This window comes from Podarcis bocagei (assembly GCF_964188305.1).
Source record: "Podarcis bocagei genome assembly, chromosome: Z".
Lineage (NCBI taxonomy): Eukaryota > Metazoa > Chordata > Lepidosauria > Squamata > Lacertidae > Podarcis > Podarcis bocagei.
In genome coordinates this window covers 25842725-25865603 of record NC_138140.1, presented here as the reverse complement: position 1 = coordinate 25865603, position 22879 = coordinate 25842725, and the positions used below count along the sequence as shown (strand labels likewise).

At 46.7% G+C, this 22879-nt stretch overlaps 1 protein-coding gene across 7 annotated transcripts in view; it reads right to left on the bottom strand.

Annotated features, from left to right (window-relative positions):
* The window catches only part of TRPC5 (transient receptor potential cation channel subfamily C member 5), a 182996-nt gene that overhangs the window by 48961 nt on the left and 111156 nt on the right, over nt 1-22879 (bottom strand). For all 7 annotated transcript variants that reach the window (XM_081179302.1, XM_081179303.1, XM_081179305.1 and 4 more), the window contains 2 exons: nt 17252-17588; nt 3507-3646 (listed from right to left, as the gene is read on the bottom strand). In XM_081179302.1, the coding sequence (XP_081035428.1) occupies nt 3507-3646; nt 17252-17588 (477 nt within the window). The remainder of the gene's footprint in view (nt 1-3506; nt 3647-17251; nt 17589-22879) is intronic.

The window sequence follows — 22879 nt, the reverse complement described above, 5'->3', positions numbered from 1 at the left end:
ACCCTTGGGTGCAGCTCACAAGGCCTTGTAGATTTGAAGTAGCTAGGTGTTCCCTTACCGCCTCTTTTCCTATCTAGGGCTGCAGCTCCCTCCTTGCATCATTTATTCTGTTATCACTGGGTTGGGCACTGCTTTCCTTTGGTGAAGAAAGAGGCAAAGCAGGTGTTGAGCAGTTCACCCTTCTCTCTGTCACCCAATCACATTTTCCCATCTTCTTCACACATTTATTTACTTATTTACTTAGGACACCAGTGAAGGAGTCCCCAGAGAGGTTTTGAAGACTCGGCAAAAGAAAGGAACAGGCCAAAATTAAGCAAGCCAATAGAAAACCCTGACATATTTCAAGCTTTGTTCTCTTCCTCAGAGGACACATCTTTATCTGGATGCTGCAAGTTTTGTACTGTCTGAAAACCCTGAAGCAAGGATTGATGTGTGAAGAGCAGAGCTCTGGTACCTAAGAGCTTGGCTCTGCTGTCACCAGGGCCGGCCCACCCATGAGGCAAGGTGAGGAAACTGCCTCAGTTGGCAGGAATGTAGATCTTTCTCTCCTGCCCTTTGTTTCTGATGTAGATCTTCCCTTACCCCTTCTTCCCTGGCGGGGAGGGGGGGAATGCCATTTTGAGGTCTGCTTCAGGTTCCAAAATGTCTTGGGCCATCCCTGGCTGCCACTCTGCATATGCACTTGAAGTATATGATTCCTTTGACTTTGCTCAGCAGGAAACTGTGCAGCAAGTGCATCCTCACTGCAAGTACATGGCGGAAGGAAAACTTGGCATTGGAAAGAGATTTCTTGTTATGGATGCGATCAAGAGGTGTGAGAACACTGAGACTATTCTAATGCCTAATCATGCAATGATTCTTTGCCAACTGCCAATTCAAGCATGAGCTACAATTTGGTCTTCATCGGCCATGGCAAGAACATAAGCCTTCTTCGGAGTAGCACGGGCCCGCTGAAATTTCCTTTGGTGAAGCACTTTTACATCCGCTTCCCATGCAGGACAGATCTGTCACTAAGGTCCAAATATGGCACGGACTTGAGACAATTTGGCCTCTATTGGCTCTTGCCACTCACATTCACACACACACCCAGGACTGCCCAATCAATCTGCAGTGAGAAACGTGCATTGTCACACCAGCCATGACTCAGCAAATGCAACTACTGTTTTACAGCATCCCTTCTGTCCAGGCTTGTCCACAATCAAATCAGGAAGCTGCTTTATACTGAGTCAGACCAGTGGCCTATCTAGCTCAGTATTGCCTACAATGACTGGCAGAGGATCTCCAGGATTTTAGGCAGCCCTACCTGGAGATGCCAGGAATTGAATGTGAGAGCTTCTTGAGTGCAAAGCAGATGCTCTACTACTGAGCTACAGCCCTTCAACAAACAATGAGACTGCTTTATACTGAGCCAGGCCATTGGTCCATCTAGCTCAGTTTTGTCTACTGACTGGCAGTAGCTCTCCAGATTTTTGGGGAATGGAACATTGGGGAATGGAGATCTGGGACCTTTTGCATCTAAGGCAAATGTTCTGTGACTGAGCCATGGTCTTTCCATCCTCCGGCCCTCACACAATCCAAAACGCAGGTCATTTGCATTCAAGTGTACATGCACCCCTCCATCCCCGCCCTGCCCCATTTGATATCAGCATTTTAGTCTCCTGTCTTGGAGCATTTGGCGCTCCAAGTCAAAAAACCAGTTTAGATGCTGCCATTTTCATCCTGCAAATAAACCAATCTTTTCCTATGTTTAGGTCCAAAATTAGGATGTGGTGATTTCTGGACAACACCTCATAAATAATTAAAGCAAATAATGGCACAGTGCAATTGGCCCCCATGTCTTAGAATAATAGAACTGTAGAGCTGGAAAATGGGTCATCTAGTCCAACGCCCTGCAAAGCAACAGGTTCCACATAAAAGATGCCAAATGTCACACCTTCAGGGTAGCACATGTAACTCATGAATTCAAGTAACCCGTGAGCACAGACATGTACAGTAGCAGTCAGTATGGAAGAGTGGCTGTGCTTACTTGATTCCCATCACTGGTGTCACTACACCTGACTAGGAGGGATAAGTGGTGGGATGGTTGGTATGGTGCTAATGTGCAGGTGGAGCCAACCCTGCGGGTGTGTTTGCACTGTTTCACCCTCCCAGCCAACATGCCCCTTCCCCTTTCCCTCCTGGAAATGTGCAGCGATGCCAGTGATAGGAGGTCAGGTGAGCACTGCCTTGACTTCTGAAGAGAGGTTGGTGCTCAAACTCCACAATTATCTAATAAATGTTAACTTGCATGGTTTCAGATCTCCCCTCTTTCTTTTGTTGCCTTTGATCTGTTGGTGCTGCAATCCTCTGGTGTTTCATTGTTAAATTCTAAAACTGTTAAAATGCAGTTGTATCACTGCCCACCTTGCACCATCCATCATCAATACATGTAGATAGTGACACAGCTGCTTGGGATAGAAGAAAAATCCTTATTTGGGCACCTGGTGCACAAGCAAGATACATTTCTGATGCATGTAACACTGGCTTCTTGAACACCACGGTTTGCAAAGTGGGTGTCGGATAAGGAACTGGTTACTCATTCATCATCACTTTCCAAGTCCACCCTAGCCATAGTTTGACATTTACAGCTGCATTTGATGGCAACCAAGTTCACATTGCGGACCACAATACTATACATCTGAGAGTAAGTCCCACATGCATCAGGATTATGTCTGAGCATACACGTATAGGATTCTACTTCTAATCAGGATTTGAAATCAGCATTTATTTGAACTGAGTTTGCAAACCCTGGTTAAGAGCTTGATGTGGTTAGTGCTAGTGCAGACAAGATGCTAAGAACCATGAATGAGGCCAATAAGGGGTGGGGGGAGAGGTGAGTCTGTGTCAAAAAGTTCAAAGGGTGAAGAAGCAGACATCCCCAAGACTCCAGATATGCAAACAGGAAATACCTGAACTTGATCATACCCCCAAATTGTAATGTAATCATAGAATTCACAGAGAATTTGATATGTTCCAGCGGTTCTCAACCTGTGGGTCCCCAGATGTTGTTGGACTACAACTCCCATCATACCTGAACTCTGGCCTTGCTAACCAGGGGTGATGGGAGTTGTAGTTCAACAACATCTGAGGACCCACAGGTTGGCAGGGAGAGAGAAAGAAAGAAAGAAAGCCAATATCTTGGAGAAGCCTGACACTAAAGCAGGAGTGACTAATGTTTTTGGGGGCCCAATGTCAAGAGTTGCAAAAGTGGATGGTAAAAAAAAAAAAAAAGATTTGAAGGGGGTCACAAGACGCTTTTGGCATTTACTTACACATGGAAGTGGTCAGTAAAAACATGTATTGTTATTTTTAAAGTAAGTGATTTTTTAATTTAAAAATGACAAATGGGGGGGAGGCTATGGGGGAGCTACAAAAAACCCTTAAGAGCATAAATGTGACTTGCAGGTCACAGGTTAGCTACCCCAGTGCTAACGAGTGCACACACACATGCTCCATGGTAATGATACCTTGACATATGCAACAATTTTCAGAGAGATCGTTGCCAGGTAGAGAGAGTTCATTGCAAAATCCATCAGGTTCCACCAGTCGTGAACATACTCATTGAAGCCTCCGTCCCACATTTCTTTGATTTCGCCCCAGATAAAACCTAAGGAAAGAGAGTTCATTTCCATGAGACATATTCACTGGCCACCAAAGCAGAGTAAACAGGACGTTATGAAAACACTATTTAAAAGCAGTGGCTCAGAAGCAAGATTCAGCGATCCCCTTTTGCCACTCCTTTGTTTCTGAAAAAACATAATGATGCTGCTTTTAAGTAGTCTGCTCTGACAGGATGTGAAATATGGCTTGATGTGGAAGGACTAGTACAAGCATAAGTAGCTGAGCTGCCACTTCAAATGGAAAAGGTTTAAAAGCCCCTGGAAGAAGCGTACATTTAACCGTTTTTATATTAAGATGGAAGTGCAGCAAGAGCAGTTTGCTTTGAGAAAATTCAGCTTAACTTTGAAAAAAAGCTATTTGGAGGTGGGAGGGGAGCATCTCTTTCCTTTTTTATTAGAGACAGTCTCTTTCCTAAGTTGTTAGAGACTGTTCATGCCACCCCTCTTGACCCAAGCATAATAGTGGCTTTTGATTTCCCCATTTTGGCATTCAGGCTGCGCACTGGAGACGTGACAGTGGACCATGCTGAAGCAAGCCTTTGGTGCTCAGTTCCTGCAACTGAGTCCCTTCTCTTGGTAAAGCCTCTGCCAAGCTGAGACCTTAAAGAGTTTCTGCCAGTTAAAGAGGGACAGTGGACGGTGAGATGGGCCAGTTCAGTGAGCCAGCTCTGTGTAACGTAGCTTTACACACCATCCATATCTGTGTGTCCATTTATATCCCTTTTCAGCCCCATCAAATTCCATGTAGAGTCAATGCAAAGAGGGAGACTGGGGCTACTCATCAGCCTCCCTGACTTTCATGCATTAATTTTTTGTGTGCAAATTATTATATAGCTCCGTAGTAGAGCATCTGCTTTGCATGCAGGAGGTCCGTGGTTCAATTCCTGGTATCTCCGGGAAGGACTGGGAATGTCCCCGGCCTGGATAGACCAAATAGGCAGCCTCCTGTGTTCCTAAATGGAGTGTCTGCTCACCCTCCAAACATTGATTCTGCCTAGAATTGGAAGACCCAAAAAGGGGATGATATGTGTCAGGGAACTGCCATCAGAGCATCAGGTGGTGGAGGGACTCAGGCAGGATGAAAGAGACTCAACTGCTGAAGCAGGGACCAGCAGGGGGAGGAGTGGGTCTCTGAGGGAATGCGAGCAGGAGGGAGGGCTCAGGGAGGCTTCCAGCGAGAACAGTGGGGAGGTATCGGAGTCTCCCATAGGGAGACCCATACCTCGCAGGAAACTGTCACGCCGTGAGTCCAGGAGACGCGTTTCCGTTAAGGAACTTCTTTGCTGGAAACGCTTCCGCAGGCAGCCACTGTCGGACTCTACTAGTGACTAGAGCAGACATGTCTGAGGAGCTCCGTCACACACGGAGGTTTGTGGGGGCGCACAAACTCTGAGGGAGCACGTTTTCACGCACAAGCAGCTAATCAAACCCTCACAGCAGTCCGACAGTCTTTGTACGCTGCCTGTGCAAGAGAAGGCATCATGAGCGAACCAACCGGAACCGGAGGAGCAGGGGCTGGAGCTGGTCCAAGCTTGGAAGATAGATACCGAGCGTTGGAGGTTCAACTGGCCCTGCAGACGGCGAGGCTGGAGGAGAGAAGGGCTCAGGATGCAGACAAGAAGGGGAGAGCCACTCAATTCCCCAGAAAGGTACCAGGATTGGTGCAGAAATTTGGGGGGGACCCCAAGGACTACCATGCTTTTAGGACAGAGATGCAATATGCCCTTAATGTGCAGTTCGATGAGTTCCCTGATGAGGAATCGCGAGTTGCTTTTGTAATTGGGCATCTTGAGAAAGGGGCTAGAGACTGGGTTCGACCCCTAATGGCAACGCACAATGACATACTAAAGGACACAATGAAGTTCTTTCGAGCAATGGATATCATGTTTTCCAGCGATATTGAGGAAGGGGTGGTGCGCAGACAGCTAATGGCTTGTAAGCAGGGGAGTCGATCTGTCCGTGAATATTGGACTGAGTTTACCATGCTGATTCACAGACTGAGTTGGGATTTATCGGCGGCACCCGTTCAAATGCTATTTGAAGAAGGTCTTTCTTCGGGGGTGAAAGACGAGCTGGCACGGAGCCCCAGGGCGGAGTCTATGGATCAGCTGACCAAATCTGCGCTGACCATAGGAGCGCGGCAGGAGGCAAGAGCCTTGGAGAGGCGGGAAGGGAGAGGGGAACGTTGGAAGGAGTTCCGCATTCCAGACATTCCTGAGCCAGCTTTCCCGCCGGCAGAGCCGATGGAAATCGGAACAGCGCGCGCGCGCGCATTTTCAAAAACCAGCGAGGGAGCTAAGAAGGAGGGAAAGGGCCCCCGGAAATGCTATCTCTGCCAACAGCCAGGCCACTTTGCCAGAGTCTGCCCCCAGAGGAAGGAATGGCAAGGGATGGTGGGAGCTGTTGAGGGGGGAGAAGAAGGGGGAGCGGAGCAGGTAAAAGCCAACGCCTGGTTGCCACAATTGGGGCACTGCAGCCAGGCCAAAGAGCAGTGAAAGTGCCCGTGCCAGAAGCTCCTCGACCTGCTCTAGTGATTGAAGTGTCGCTAGAGCTGCAGAATGGGCACCCCCTAAAAATAAAGGCGCTATTGGACTCAGGCAGCTCCTGCAATTTTATGAGCAAGGAGTTTGCTGCTGAACACCAGATACAGACTATCCCTTTAAGCAACCCCCTGCAGGTGACCACGATCGATGGCAGGGAGTTGTTGGGAGGAGGAGTCCGCTTGCAGACTGTCCCAATGATAATGAGGGTGGCAAGGCACACAGAACTGATAGCGTTTAATGTGGCCACCCTGGGAGGCGCTCCCATTATTTTGGGAATGAGCTGGCTAGCTCTACATGATCCGCTGGTTGGCTGGCATCAAAGAGTGGTGTCCTTTGGTTCAGCACATTGCCTAGAACACTGCAAAGGGGAGAAGGGTTCAGTAGGGGCCCAAGCCACCCTAGCAGGGACTGAAGTAATGGGGAAGGTGAAGGTACCACCACAGTATGCAGATCTCAGCGACGTGTTCAGTGAGAAGGAAGCTGACCAACTACCACCTCATAGACCCTTTGATTGTCAGATCAATTTACTCCCTGGAGCACAGCTTCCCGTGGGCAAGTTGTATGCCATGTCAGACAGGGAAATGCAGGAGTTGCGAGGGTTCATTGACAAGAACCTGAAGAGAGGCTTCATCAGAGAGTCCAAAGCAGCAGGGGGGAGCCCAGTGTTCTTTGTGGACAAAAAAAATGCGGACAAGCCGAGACTTGTATGTGATTTTAGGCGGCTGAATGCAGTGACTGAACCGGTGGCGTTCCCTATGCCCAGAATTGATGATATTTTGACCATGGTGAGGAAGGGAAAGATTTTCACAAAGCTGGATCTAAGGGGGGCGTACAACCTGATACGCATAAGGAAAGGGGATGAATGGAAAACCACCATGTTTACCCCTTTGGGGGCGTTTGAATACCTCGTTATGCCATTTGGATTACAAGCAGGCTCCGCGTGTTTTCAATCTTTTATGAACCACGTGCTGGGCCCTTTGCTCTACAAGAATTGCGTTGCCTTTCTAGATGATGTGTTGGTGTATTCTGAGAATGAGGAGCAACATGTGAGAGACGTCAGAGAAGTGTTGAGCAGACTGCAAGCCAACAGGCTGTGGGTCAAACTGGAGAAGTGTCGGTTCCATACCAAGGAGGTGGAATTCCTGGGGTACCGCCTGTCAGACAAGGGATTGGCCATGGATCCCGGCAAGGTACAGGCAGTGCTGGAATGGAAAACACCCAAAACCAAGAAGGATGTGCAGAGGTTCCTAGGGTTTGGAAACTTTTATCGTAAGTTCATCCGCAACTTCGCCCATCTGACGGCGCCCATCACTGACTGTCTCAGCAGTAAGAAGAAGTTTGTATGGACGGCGGAGGCGGAGCGAGCGTTTGAGGAACTGAAAAGGGCCTTCGCCTCTGAAGAACAACTTCTGCATGTGGATTTACGAAAGAAGCTAAGGGTTGAAACAGACGCATCTGACAGAGCCATAGGGGCGGTGCTTCTTCTGCAGCCGGGGAAGGAGGAGTCGGAGTGGCGTCCGTGTGCCTTCTTCTCGCGGAAGCTGAACAAATCCGAGAGGAACTACACGGTGTACGACCGAGAACTGCTTGCTATTCATGAGGCGTTCCGGAGATGGAGGCATCTGCTAGTTGGTGCACAACATAAAGTGCAAGTGTGCACGGACCATAAAAATCTAGAGTACTGGAGAACGGCGCGAGTGCTCAACCAAAGGCAGTTGAGATGGGCCCAAGAGTTCTCCAAATTTAACTTTGAGATTTGTTATGTGCCAGGCCCAGAGAATGTTAGGGCGGACGCTCTCTCACGCAAACCTGAATATTTGGAGGGGGAGGGAGCACCCGAAGAAACCCATATCATTCCAGAGGACCGCTGGGTGTGTGGGGCGACTTTGGTGGGGCAAAGGGAATTGGTAGAGGGTACGGTGCAGGATGCATACGCCCAGGGGAAACTCAGGGATCTCAGAGGGGAGGAAGACAAACCCGGTGGTTTTGAGGAGAGAAATGGGGCATTGTATTATAAGGGAGCGTTATATATACCTGAAGGGGAATTGAGGGAGAAAGTACTCAAGCAGCTGCACGATAGCCCCACAGCAGGGCACTTTGGGCAACACAAAACCATGTGGCTGGTTACCAGGGAATTTTGGTGGCCCAAGGTCAGGGAAGATGTGCGGGAGTATGTGAGAGGGTGTGAACAATGCCAAAGAGCCAAGGGGGAGAGGCAGGCGCCGGCTGGTTTATTAGAACCACTGCCCACACCTGAGAGACCGTGGGAAGCAGTGGCAATAGATTTCATGACTGATCTGCCAAGGTCTAGAGGGAAAACAGCCATCATGGTTGTAGTAGACCTGTTAACTAAAATGGCCCACTTCATAGCCTGCTCACATGCGGTTACAGCAGAAGAAACCGCCAAATTGTTTGTAGAGAATGTGTTTAGGTTGCATGGCGCCCCCTTGAGGGTGGTTTCAGACCGAGGGAAACAATTTACTTCCAGGTTCTGGAGGAAGCTCATGAGCTTACTGCATGTAGAGGTTAATTTCTCGACGGCCCGTCATCCTGAAACCAACGGGCAGGCGGAAAGAGCAAATGGGGTTCTCCAACAATATTTGAGGTGTTATGTTAATGACAGAGAGAATGATTGGGTGGAGAAGCTGGCGTTGGCAGAATTTGCCTACAACAATGCAGAGAACGTGTCCACGGGGATGAGCCCCTTTTTGGCTAATCACGGGTGCCATCCCAGAGCCTTCCCAGGGGGGGAGGGGGAGAACTGGAGCGTTCCAGCTGCAGAACAGTTCGTGGAAGAAATGGAAGCGATCCATCGCCAGCTCCAACTCAACTTAAACAGGGCTAAGGAGGAATATAAGAGGCAAGCAGACAAAAACAGAAGGGAAGGTGAAAGCATCAGGGTGGGGGACCAGGTGTGGCTGTCAACCCAAGGGTTGCCATTCAAAGGAGGTTGTAAGAAATTAAGACCCAAAAGGCTGGGTCCGTTTGAAGTCATACAGCAGGTCAATCCAGTGGCTTTCAGGCTCCGGTTACCGAACCACATGAAGCTGCACCCAGTTTTTCACAGGTCGTTGCTGTCACCGTATAGAGGAGACAGTGAGGGGAGGGTCACTAGGGGACCAGCAATGGAGGAGAAGGAACACAGCTACCATGTAGCGGAGATCCTCGATTCCAGGTGGAAGGGAGATCAAGTAGAGTATTTGGTAATGTGGGAAGGGGAACCGGAGTCGGAAAACACCTGGGTTAGGGCAGAGGATGTCAATGACGAGGTTTTAATAGAGACTTTTCATCAGAGGTTCCCACGTAAACCTCAGCCTGTAGCGAGGTTCCGAAGGGAATACTTTGCCACCACCGACGAGGAAGAGGAGTTGGAGGGGTTCCCAGATTCTGAAGAGGAGGAGGATTCAGCTGGCCAGTACGACGATCGATGGAGAGAATTGTTCGAGACGTCAGAAGATGAGGAAGATTCGTTTCGGGGTTTTAGCCCTTCACCTCCCAGGGGGGAGGAATTGGGAGGGGGTGAGGGGGGCCCTGGAGGGGAAGTGGATGTCAGGGAACTGCCATCAGAGCATCAGGTGGTGGAGGGACTCAGGCAGGATGAAAGAGACTCAACTGCTGAAGCAGGGACCAGCAGGGGGAGGAGTGGGTCTCTGAGGGAATGCGAGCAGGAGGGAGGGCTCAGGGAGGCTTCCAGCGAGAACAGTGGGGAGGTATCGGAGTCTCCCATAGGGAGACCCATACCTCGCAGGAAACTGTCACGCCGTGAGTCCAGGAGACGCGTTTCCGTTAAGGAACTTCTTTGCTGGAAACGCTTCCGCAGGCAGCCACTGTCGGACTCTACTAGTGACTAGAGCAGACATGTCTGAGGAGCTCCGTCACACACGGAGGTTTGTGGGGGCGCACAAACTCTGAGGGAGCACGTTTTCACGCACAAGCAGCTAATCAAACCCTCACAATATGTTTCACCACTACCAGTTTATTGTTTTTTATCCTATCACTACAGGCCTGAATATGCATTAATTGAGCTTTATCAAAATATAATATCAATTCTATCTACATTCGCCCAGCAAGAAAAAACAATGAACAAGACAAGCAAATGAAACAAAAAGAAAAGGCACCCAGCCATGTTGGACCCTTCCATTTCCTTATGGTCACTAAACAACAGAGAAAGAGAGAGTTGAATCAATTACAGATGGGTAGCCGTGTTGGTCTGCCATAGTCAAAATAAAAAAATTCCTTCCTGTAGCACCTTAAAGACCAACTAAGTTAGTTCTTGGTATAAGCTTTCGTGTGCATGCACACTTCTTCAGATACGTGTATCTGAAGAAGTGTGCATGCACACGAAAGCTTATACCAAGAACTAACTTAGTTGGTCTTTAAGGTGCTACAGTTGAATCAATGAGAGGCATCCATTGCACTTGTTCCATTTGTGCAATGATTTTTGCTTGCCCTGTGAAACTTTGCATGCTCTCCTCCCTCTGTGCATCCCTTGCCCTCTACGGATCTGCTCCAGAGGGTTGGGGGAGGCCCCCAGAACAGACCCAAGGAGCGTGTGGTCAGGCAGAGGGAGGTGGGAAGGTTCATTGTACAAATGTAGATCCTTGTACTAATGAAACTTATTTGGATGCACCCTGGCCTCATGAAAACTTAACAAAATCTTATCTTTCACTTTCTTTTGAACTGTGATTTCAGTATCATCATCATGATGAGACTGGTTAAGGAATGTTTTATTTTTCTACCAAAATCATCTTCTTCTTTTTCTTTTGCCTGTTCAAACAAATCAGTGGAGTGGATTCTGATGAAGAACCCCATATGTTACATTCACTGCGAGTAATCATTGTTAGAATTGTTACTATAGTTACTGCCATGCCGTCTGCATGGAACGTGACTGTTCTTTCCGTTTGTCTCCCTCCTTTTTTAGAAGGAGGCATTTCATATTTTTCTCCCCCTCCCCCCTTTAAAGAAGGAAATACTTCATTTGCTATGAAACAATGCCTTCCCTTTGCAGTTTAACCAATAGCCCCACTATATATTTCTTTTTGGAGACAAACACAACCTGTTAAAGCAAGATTCAGGTAGGCAGCCGTGTTGGTCTTACACAGTCGAAATAAATTAAAAAATTAAAAAATTGTCAAGTAGCACCTTAGAGACCAACTAAGTTTGTTCTGGGTATAAGCTTTTGTGTGCATGAACAACCTAGTTGGTCTCTAAGATGCTTTGTTGTTGCTGTTTAGTCATTTAGTCGTGTCCGACTCTTCGTGACCCCATGGACCAGAGCACGCCAGGCACTCCTGTCTTTCACGGTCTCCCGCAGTTTGGTCAGACTCATGCTGGTAGCTTCGAGAACACTGTCCAACCATCTCGTCCTCTGTTGTCCCCTTCTCCTTGTGCCCTCAGTCTTTCCCAACATCAGGGTCTTTTCCAGGGAGTCTTCTCTTCTCATGAGGTGGCCAAAGTATTGGCGTCTCAGCTTCAGGATCTGTCCTTCCAGGAAGCACTCAGGGCTGATTTCCTTAAGAATGGATAGGTTTGATCTTCTTGCAGTCCATGGGACTCTCAAGAGTCTCCTCCAGCACCATAATTCAAAAGCATCAATTCTTCAGCGATCAGCCTTCTTTATGGTCCAGCTCTCACTTCCATACATCACTACTGGGAAAACCATAGCTTTTACTATACGGACCTTTGTTGGCAAGGTGATGTCTCTACTTTTTAAGATGCTGTCTAGGTTTGTCATTGCTTTTCTCCCAAGAAGCAGGCGTCTTTTAATTTCGTGGCTGCTGTCACCATCTGCAGTGATCATGGAGCCCAAGAAAGTGAAATCTCTCACTGCCTCAATTTCTTCCCCTTCTATTTGCCAGGAGGTGATGGGACCAGTGGCCATGATCTAAGGTGCTACTCGACAATTTTTTAATTTATTTTGACTGTTAAAGACAAGATTGAAACAGTAAGAAGACACCCGAAACAAAAGAAGCACCATCATTTTATTTACAACCAATTCATCCTTTGCTTGTTTGTTCCCCTGTAATCCCTTTTGTTTCCGCAGAGGTGTTTTGCACAATTTAAACAAAGGCAGAGACAGAGAGAGGGGCATTAAGAAATACTACCTAGTTAGGAGCCTGCTTGCAGGCATGTGCTGTGAGCATGTTCTTTTACGCAATGACTAGTTCCCGCTGTTCTGGTGTTTCAACTCAGATAATCACTCTCAGCTTCGTTTTTAGAAGCTGTGCAGCTGAGCTGTAAGAATACAATGCAAAGCTGCAATGGGATGGTTTGTCCCCCCCCCTTTTAAAATCAACCTGTCTTTTTTATTCATAATTTCAGCTTGCCTGTAGGCAGATGCGGACCTAGGCTCCCTTGCACCCTTGACAAGGAGATGTATCGGTGCCTCCAAAACTGGGAGAGACCACGAACAAGAAACTAAAGGAGTTTACTTTTTGTTGCCTTTCACATTATGACAGTGACTCCCTCTGTGCCATTGAGCTCTGCTCCTCCCCTCCTCTTCCTCTTCCGTCAGTCTGTCTGCCTCTCTCTGCTCAGTCCTTTCCTTCTGCCTCCTTCCGCCCTCCCTTCCTTTTCCCCCCTCCTGCTCTCTCTGTCTTTCTTTGCTCTAAGCCCTACAAGGCACTCCACTCACACTTCTAATATTGCCATTGGCCCACTGAGGGGCCCGCAGGACTGCTGCAAAGTCCCATAACAGCAACTGGATTCCTCTGCTGAGACACCCAGAGGAGCCTGTGCACCTTGCCCAGCTGCTCAGAGCAGCATAGGAGTGGCCCAGGGAGTGCATGGATGGGAAGGCTCCTGGCCACTCCAATCCAGAGTGCAGAGACAGGATTTTTGTGCCTCACTGGGCCTGCATCCTTGATGGGGGCCAACCTAAATAACCCCTAGGTCTGCCCCTGCCTTTAGGTCCCATGAGATCTATGTGAGATTAATTGCAGTCAGGAGAATTAACCTTTCAGGGATATTTGTGTGTCTGGATGAGGCTTTGACACAGAGAGAAGTTCTCCCATTCAGAGTGAAGTTTTGTATTCACTCTGAACTGGCTTTGTAGTGCCATCACATGGCTATATCTGATTGGCTGCATCACTAAATCTGAGTGATGATGTGATGCTATTACTCTGGGTAGCAGCCAACATCAGTCCTATTCAGAGTAGATCCACTGAAATTGATGGACATGCCTAACTTAGATACATTACTTTCAGTGGGTCTACTCTGTATACAACTTAGCTGGAGAACTCTGTTTTAAAAATAATGCATCAAATTGGACTAGATGACTCATTGAAGGACTCCAAGGGTCATCTAGTCCAGGGATGTCCAGCAGGTCAATCACAATCTACTGGTAGATCCCCGGGAGGTTTTGGTAGATCATGGTTGATCGCTGGGTCCCTTTCCTTAGCACTGGTAAAAAAAGAATCCGGCCCTGCCCCCTCGTCCTGCCCTCCATTGTCACACAATCTGGAGAACAGAAAACGGGGTTTACTCAGTGAGGCTGTTTGTTTCCCCAGCAATCTGTTGATGAGTGGCTGTTCCCCTTTCTCCCTTGAGTTTAGGCTTGAATCCTCAAAAATTGGGGCTTTCCTCCTGCCTAAAAAAAGTTCAACAACTTTGGCCTGAACCCCCCAAAAGGGGGTAGATCACTGCCAGTTTTTAATTCTGTGAGTAGATCACAGTCTCTTGGGAGTTGGCCACCCCTGGTCTAGTTCAGCCCCCTGCAATGCATGATATACAGCCAAAAAATCCCAGACAGATGGTCATCCAACATCTGTTTTAAAACCTGCAAGGAATGCAATCCCAGCACCTTCAGAAGCAGTCCATTCCATGGTTGAACAGCTCTTAACATTAGAAAGTTCTTCCTAATGTTTAATCCAAATCTACTATTTTGTAATCTGAATCCATTGGTTCAGGTCCTACCCTCTGGAGCTACGTAAAACAAACTTGCTTCATCTTCCATGTGGCAGCGCTTTAGCTTGTTGAAGATGCGTATCATATCACATCTCTCCAACTGTTCGTCAAAGGGCTTGGGTTTCAGACCCTTCTACCTCATATACCAGTTCTTCCCTACTGGTAAGGATCAGGTTCAAGATAGTTGTTCCCCTTGTACCTTCCTGTAAAGCTGATCAGGCAACCAACTTACACTTGCAGCATGTGTGCCTTCGTACACGCTCAGGCGAGAAAACAAACATGGCACAGGTGCTGAAGGTCACTGCAGCAGCTCCCTCACCATTCATGCCTCTTGTTCATGCCTCTTGCACCATGATGCAGACCTTGGGGTCTCCCGTCTCCAACTCCGCTCCCCTTGCAAACACCCCTGTTAACTAGTCCTGCTCACAAGCTCCTGATAGCCTGACTCTTATTCACAGGCAGCTTCCTTCATAGCAAAAGTAGAGACTCAGAGGCACTTATTTTTGCAGCCATGGTAAGGCTAGGCATGTTCCTGTCATAACAGACTATGGCTTATAGTGACATCAAATTGCAGCCACAATCTACAGTACATTTTCTTCACTGATGTAGTTTAGTGTAGCAGCAAGGAGACTGAATCTGTCAAAATGTCTAGCGACCCTCTGTGTTTCCTGTGTAAGGGTTTGTGAAGTGCATGAAATAAGCTGGAAATCTATATGTGGCTGGCTGTTATGTCCACCAAATAAAAGTGCCGCTGCTGGAACATTCTAATAATGCTGGGAGAGCATTCTTTCTTAGGCTGAAAGCTTGCTAATCATCCATGATGCTAATAGTCCAGGAGCTAATGACTGGATATGTTTTCCTCATAGCTTGAGTTCTCCTATATGCCCACAGCTGCTTTGAGGTCAGGGCAGCTTAACCTGAAAGAGGCGAAGAAATATGTGTGTTTATGGAAGCGTGCTTATTTGCCAGGCTCATCCTAATTAAGCTAATCCCCTTATATAGAACAGCAGGACAAAAAGAGACAATGTCACCATCTAGCACTTCATACCTGAGAAAGCTTAGCTTTTCACTCTTAACATTTGACTAGTGCTGCATACAGGTTGAAGTGGACATTAAAAAAATCACTGGAAGGAAAGGAAAAACAAAAAAGCCCACTTTGCCCACATGAATCATCCAGCTCACCCAGTAAAATGTTTTTGAGAGCTTTAGTTAAAACAACATCCATTATCGTTCCATTATTTGACCTTTGCGAGAATTATTATGATGAGTTATTTTAAGTGAGTGTGATGATCTCCATCCATCTGCAGAGGGGCTGTTTTCAAAGGATGCACCTGTAGGAAAAAATCTCCTACAGGGAAAGTTGAGACAAAGGGGAGTGAATTTTCCCCTACAGTCTGCTTGCAGGCATCTGGATGGGTGCTATGAGAGCAGAATGCCACTGTGCCAATCCAGCATGGCTCTCATATTCTTGGCAGCTGGTTTTCTAGGTGCAGCTCTTGGAAACAGCACCTGTACAAATGTATCAACCGTATTTCACCGCATACTGGTCGCCACCTTGTAATAGTCCTACACCCCTTTTTCAGACCCTAAAATCGGTCCCAGGGCATTTCCCACATAATAGTTGCAGGGGAAATTGGGAGGCGAGATGGGGATCAGCATGGGGGCTCCTGAGGCAGTGAGGTTGGGAGTCTGGGTCCTGAGGACTGTACCTGGAGTTACAGTATCTGGAGGAGGCAAGGCAAGGTAAAGCCAGGCCCGGGCTGCTGCTGCCCTTGCCGCCACTTTGCAACGCATGGAGTTGAGAGGCAAGGAGGCAGCTTGGCCATGGGGCTCCTGCTTTAAGCCAGTGCCGTTGGCTCTCACCGTGTGCTCTGGCCTTGGCTTGGACCCAGCCAAGAAGCCTGCTCACTCCCACCTGCCTGAGCAGAGGTAGCAGGAGGAGGTGAGGCTGCTAAGGCTGCTGCTGCCGCCATTGCCACTGCCACTGCTGCCGCTAACCTTGGGCTTGTGCTCTGGGACCCAGACAAGGAGGGGAAGCAGCAACCACCTCTGCCACCCATCCCCAATCTGTTCCTCTGCCTCCAACGTGCAATTCACTGCATCCCCCATTTTTGGAAAGGAAAAAAAAGGCACCATAAATGCAATCATTATGTGGTGAAATGCAGTATCTGTTTGCCTAAAGCAGGGATGGGGAGCCTATGTTGCTAGACTCCAGCTGCCATCAGTCCCAGCCAGCCTGGCCAATAGCTTAGGACTGAGGGGGATTGCCCATCCCAAGTTCAAAATACCTTGGCTCATTTCCATTCCCAAATACAGAATTGTACTTAGGGGGCTGGTGGCACATTAAAAATCTGCAGACTCCAATAGGTTTCTAGGTGTTATTAGATAGTTGTCAAGGATGATGGGAGCTGTATTTCAGCAACATCTAGAGGGCCACAAATTCCCCACTCCTGACAAAAAAAATATAATACTCAGAATAACATTTGAATAAACACAGAGAACAAGCTAAATAATTCACAGATTGTAAATGGCTATTTTCTCTTGTCTTGCAGCCATGTCTTCAGGCTCAGAAATCAAAGACAGGTTTGATCTAGGGCATTCTGTTGCACCGTTAAATCCTCCCTTCAGGTATAAGCTATCTAGCCCAGCATTGGCTCCTCTGACTGGCAGAAGCTCTCCAGAGATCTTACTCAGTACCTACTGTTACTAGCTGTGAGGGAATGGACCAGGGACCTTTTGAATGTGAAACATGTGCTCTGTCACAGTGCTTCCCCAAGGTGTGACAGTGCAGAGTGTGCCTCACAAACTGTACTGTACACCATTTCACTGCTGCCCCTATAAATATTTTAACTCACTTGTACCACCTGGCTAACCCTAATCAGAAGCACAAACTAATGACAAATGAGGAAAAGAAAAGGGAAAAAATATACCTATCTTCTTCCCTCAGCCCCATCCCAAACTGGTAGCAAAAACAGGCTAAATTCAGGATACTATTTGACCATTTTTCACCTGCAGAAGAGACAATAGCTACTGATTTGGAAATTATGGTGCTACACCTATTTGCATGGAAACAGCACCCCAAACCAAATTAATGTGCATGCAAATCCCATAAACCCTCACATGCTTTTGCATTCAGTGGTTTACCTAGAACCCAGGGGAGGATCATCCATTCAACGATGGTTGGAGGAGGTCCCTGCATGTGGAGGTCAGTCCTGACAATGTGCTGCGATGCCAGTAGGAGCATGAAGAGAAAGGTAAGGTAGGAGCCAGTGTGGCAGATAAACTTTATAAATGGCTTTTTGATGAACAGTCCCAGCCTGCTCTTAGGGGCAATCAAGTAGGCCACAGAAAGCACGGGAAACAGCAGTCCAATGGTGATGCATGTCAAGAGCTTGACCACCCAATGCTTTCGCCGCCATCCGGGAAAGCCATCATACCAAAGCGTCGCTAGCAGCTGCTGGCAGTTGGGCTGGGCAACAAACTGGAGAGAAAGAAAGAGGAGAGAGAAAGGGAGAATCTGAGACAGAAACATTGCAAAGAGGGAAAGCAAAGGATAAGCACAAGAATGATAGAAGAGATTTTCTGGATGATGAGCACAAGGGCACTCTCCCCTCCTGTGGTTTCCAGCAACTGGTGCTCAGAAGCATTGCTTCCTCCAACTGTGGCAGCAGAGGATAGCCATTGTGGGTAGTAGCCATTGATAGCACTCTCCTCCATGTGTTGGATGTGTTTACAACACAGATGCCCATGTAGGCAGAGACTCCAGCCTGCATTGTCGTCCCCCCCACCTCCCCACTGCCCTTTTCCCAGTATGGATGGCATGATGACCTACTGAGTGCCTGCTCAGTCTGTTGTCCAAGTGCTAATTACAGATGGGCAGCTTCAGGGGTTTGGGTTTCCCTTCTTATAGTTCTTTTCCTGGAACCAAAGAGCCCTTTTTCAATAAAGGACTGGGCTTGACAGCTCTTGAAATAGAGGACGGTACTCAGTAAAGCAGGACACATGGCCACCTAGATTGGGTCACCCGCAACAGCAGATGTATGTGACTCTTCTACAATTCTTCTCCCTGCATCTGTTGTCAGTGAAATGATTTCATTTTACAGACTTGGCTTTGCCACTAAAACTTAAGAGGGTTCATATTTCAAGCAGGAAATCCTTTTAAGATTTTGCTTCCTTTTCTACTTTGTGCTAACCCAGAGGAAGAGCCATTAGAAAAAACACTAAACCAAACCATAGCTACTTAAACTTTTAATCAAACTTTTATCTTGGTCTTAGTGAGAAAATGTACCAAAAGGTGTCATGAGCAGCAGTGATATTGCCCCATCCCCCCCCCCAAGAACAGCAGTAGTCACTAAATGTGCACATCACAGCAGGAAAGCAATTGGATTGCTCTCTAGTCATTAAATGACATCCTCCATTGACTTAAGTTGCATGATTCTGGGCCGTCACTGGCAATAGGCTTTCATTTAAATATCATGACACATTGTTTTTAAACCAAAGGGCATAATAATAAAGAAAAAAGAGTGCATGAAATCACCATAAAATGAAAGCCTGCACAAAGGCAACCTAAGCAGGGTTATTTCAACCTTATGAGAAGCTTTTCCAGTTTTGCTTTTTCTACTAAAGAATCTCAGAGCCATTGACACAGTGCCTGGGGGCGGGGGCTGACCTAGAGCGGGCCCCTGGGAGGGGGCTTTTATATTCCTCTACACTCAGCTCATAGACTGCTGGGATAGCTCAGCTGGTAAAGCATAACTCAAGGGTTGTGGGTTTGAGTCTCATGTTGGGCAAATGATTCCTGCATTGCAGGGGGTTGAACTAGATAACCCACATGGTCCCTTCTAACTCTACAATTCTATGATCTTATGTGGGGCTCTGAGCAAGCTTCTGCCCTCTCATGCGGCTAGCCGAGCATGAGCATGTGCAGATTGTTTCCTCTGAGCACTAGGGGAAGGGTTGCAGCTCAGTGGTAGAACATCTGCTTTGCATGTAAAAGCTCCTAAATTCAATACCTGGCATTTCCAGGTAGGACTGCCAGAGACCCCAGCCTAAAAGCCTGGAAAATGGCTGCCAGTCAGAATAAGCAGTACTGCGCTAGATGGACCAATGGTCTGACTCAGTACAAGGCAGCTTCCTGTGTTTCTCTATCTGAAGAAGGACCACAGCTAAGTGGTCCTTGCATGTAGAACGTCCCAGGTTCAATCCCCAGCATGTCAAAGTAGGGCTGGATGTGTCCCATTTCAGAAACCCTGGAGAGCATGGAGAGTATACAATATTAAGCTAGATGGATCTTGGGTTTGACTAAGTCTGAGGCAGCTTGCTCTGTTCCACATCAAAGCCATGTGCCTTTGGGTTATAGGGAAAGAGCTTTGGAGAGTTGGGGTGTGTTTTGCAGACAAACCTATGATCCCACACACAGTTCTTTCTTGAAATAAGCCTTTGCATGTCATGTTAGTGATAAAACCTGGCGCTGGCCCCAGAGCCACAGGCCTGAGAATACTATGGCATCACCCCACTACCCTGCCTCTTCTCTTGTGATCATGAGCCAATGTGCTGCTGATGCTTTTGGTGTCATTCCCGACACTGTCAGTTCCGAACATGATTTTCATACTGTTCTATAATTTTTCCTCATTTGCCCTGGAAAAGGAAGAATGACTGCAAACATCACATCTATTATTCTCCACATGAATCTGCCATATGGGTCAGGCTTCACTATAAGCTGAATGTTTTGCGCAGAGGAAATAAGGAGGACATAGCGTAAGCACTAAAAAATGCTGAGCATACTTCATTTTATATTTCCTCCATCAATCATGCTTTGGGCAAACTGCATTCTGTTATAGTCACAGTTACATTTGCATCCCTAGCCCTTTCTTCTTTTTCTTTTAAGCGACAATGAAATTACGAAGCATTAATTATACATGTTCAATAATCAGCAGTGAGGAGATGATGTACTTTCACCCTGTATCAAAGCAGCTTCCAGCACCATCTTTTCTTTATTATCAGACAGAGTTAGAAGGCTAGGCAAATCTGTTAAGCCATGACATTTTGGGCAAAAAATTATAGGGAAACTCAGCTCCCCTCACAACACTTTTCTTATGCTTGCAATTTCAAGAACCAAGATCAAGGAAAATATATTAAAGTGTATAATCCAGTAATAGTTTTGTAATGTTTGTCTGTATCTCTCTATCTTTCCATCTTTTTAATTTTCCCGAACAACACTTTACAGCAAGGAAAGAAAAACATCAAGGATAAGGAAAATAATATTTCACTGTCCATCACAAATAGTTTAACTGAATGGAATTTGGGGTAGAAATCAACAATTTTGGTAACCCAGAAATTCCTAAACCCCTTTTTCTCAAATGAAAAACAGAAAACCACCAGCCTTAGGCTATGATCCATCCTTCTGCAGATGCAATTACCAAACATGGAAAGATCACCATAGAGCTCATTAGAAAACAGGTCGCCTCCTTGACATATGCTTGTAGGTGCATACAAAAAGAGGTTCATTATAGGGATTGTGAGATCTGTGTGTATGCCTGTGGTTATGCAAATCTGAACTCAGAATCCAAGTGTTTAGGACTGGGTGGACTCCATGATTCCTGGTCATTGGCCATGTTGGCTACAGTGCATAGAAATTGTTGAGCAAAACTTATGGCGGGTACTCACTTGGGTAAGACTGGTCTAGTAGGTGGCTTTGTACTACCCCACTGCAAGTAATGTCCTTCTTCTGTGTGAATATTCATGATTTTAAAAGTCACGCTTAGAGTCATGGTTTCTCCTACTTGCTATTGCAATTTGTTTTCCTCCCACGTGTTCCTTCAGGGTAACTTCAGAACACCACACAGCCTATCATATTTGGCCATGTGGTGACATCACTTTGATAAAATTGAGAGCAACTGAGAGTGAGGGAATGTTTATTAATAAGTGAACATTCTCTGCGAAAGGGAGCTGAAAAATCACGGAAGGGGGGAGGCATTTTCTGGTGCTGCTGAAGATCTTTGCAAACACAGGTGTCTTGGCACGGACCTTGTAATATGCAGCTCAAGATATTGCTTATCATTTGGCAGACTGTGACACTTCTCAGGGTCTTACTTCCCTGATTTATAAACTATGAAAACACAATGGGTGAAGCAAGCAAAGCCATGGTGGGTGACTGCAACGGAATCACTGGGAATAGGGAGGTTTAGATTTCAGTGCATTCTCAGATTCCTGACTGTTCTTCTACAGATGTGACTTTACCTGCCCCACACCTGACATTGTATTATATCATAGGTGCAGTTAGGTAGGGCAGGGCAGGACAAATCAAGATGCCAGGAGGGCTGAATCTGGCCTACAGACTAGGGGTTTTCAATCTCTGATTGAGATCCATTTCTCTCTGGGTTCATGCCTAGATTGGGGGGTGGGATGGGCCTTGGGTTTCCCTGATGGATGGGACCTTTGCTGGGAGAGGGACATGGGGAGTTCAAAACTGTCACTCTTGCTCTCTCATCAGCTTTTGATGGTATCCTCCTGGACCACCTGTTGTGGGATGGGAGACTGAAGCACTGTGTTACAGTGCCTTCTCTCCTTCTTATAAGACTGGTTTCAGAGAGCAACCATGGGTGATTTTTATGACCCCTTGGCAGTTATGCTGTGGGGTACTGAAGGTAATCAACTTATCTACAATGCTGTTTAACATCTATATGAAGCCACTGGGAGTGGTCAGTGAATGGTACCCTCCGTATGTTGATGATGCCTTTGGAATTTTGGGGTTAAGGATTTTGTAGGAGGTATGCAGTTTAATTTAAAATAGATTTGTCTTTTTAAAGTGCAAAGATAAAGAAAGCAAATAATTTAAAATGTAAACCATAAAGCACCATAGCCTGGAACGAGAAAAGTTCAAAGATGCAGTGCATCACCAAGGGAATAACAATAATGTATTAACTCATGCAAAGCTTCCCATTACAAATAATAAAGCTATATAAAAATAAAAGTATTCTCCACCTCTGAGCTCCATCAATATTAAGAATAAAGGTTTTATAATGTCTTAGATAAGCCAAATGTTTGCACATACTGCTGGAACAGAGTAACTGTGTACCTCAATATTCATATAAGAAATAAAACCATGCCATATAGAAAAACAACAACCAATGATCATTCAAGCCCTGCCCTTCAGATACTTTTAGTTTTTGAGATATCTTTTCAAGAAGGACAATTTGGCAGACTCTTCGGTATGCTGGTGATATTGCTGGAACCTTGGAGCTAAGTGTTTTATAGGTGGTATGCAGTATACTTTGGCAGATGGATATATGTTCTGCATAGCATATAGGACAGCAATTTCATAGAGGCATGGGATAATATTACATTCTTTAGACTTGGGAAAAGTCAGAGAGGGGGAAATGTGAGCAATGGTTTTATTAATTGAACTATTCAGGGGGACTATTGGATTATTACAAGATTGATTTAATTGCTTACATCTTTAAGTGCTTGCCGTCAGCGGCTCCCAGCTGGTTGCCCAGGAAAGTGTAAAGACAAGGAAAGGTTTATTACCATCCTTTTTTATTTTAAACTTTACAGAGAGAGAACCCAGCCTCTTGGATAATGGCATTGTCCCGAGTGATTCTCCAGCCCCCGTCTCTCCCACTTCCTCATTCTCATCACCTCCTCTATGGGTGCTGCTACGTGCCCTCTATCTTCAAGCTCTTTGCGTTCCTACTTTTAAGGCTCACTGGGTTCTGGGAGATGGGGGGGGGGTCTGGGATGCTTTCTAATGACAGCGTGTCAGCCACCTGC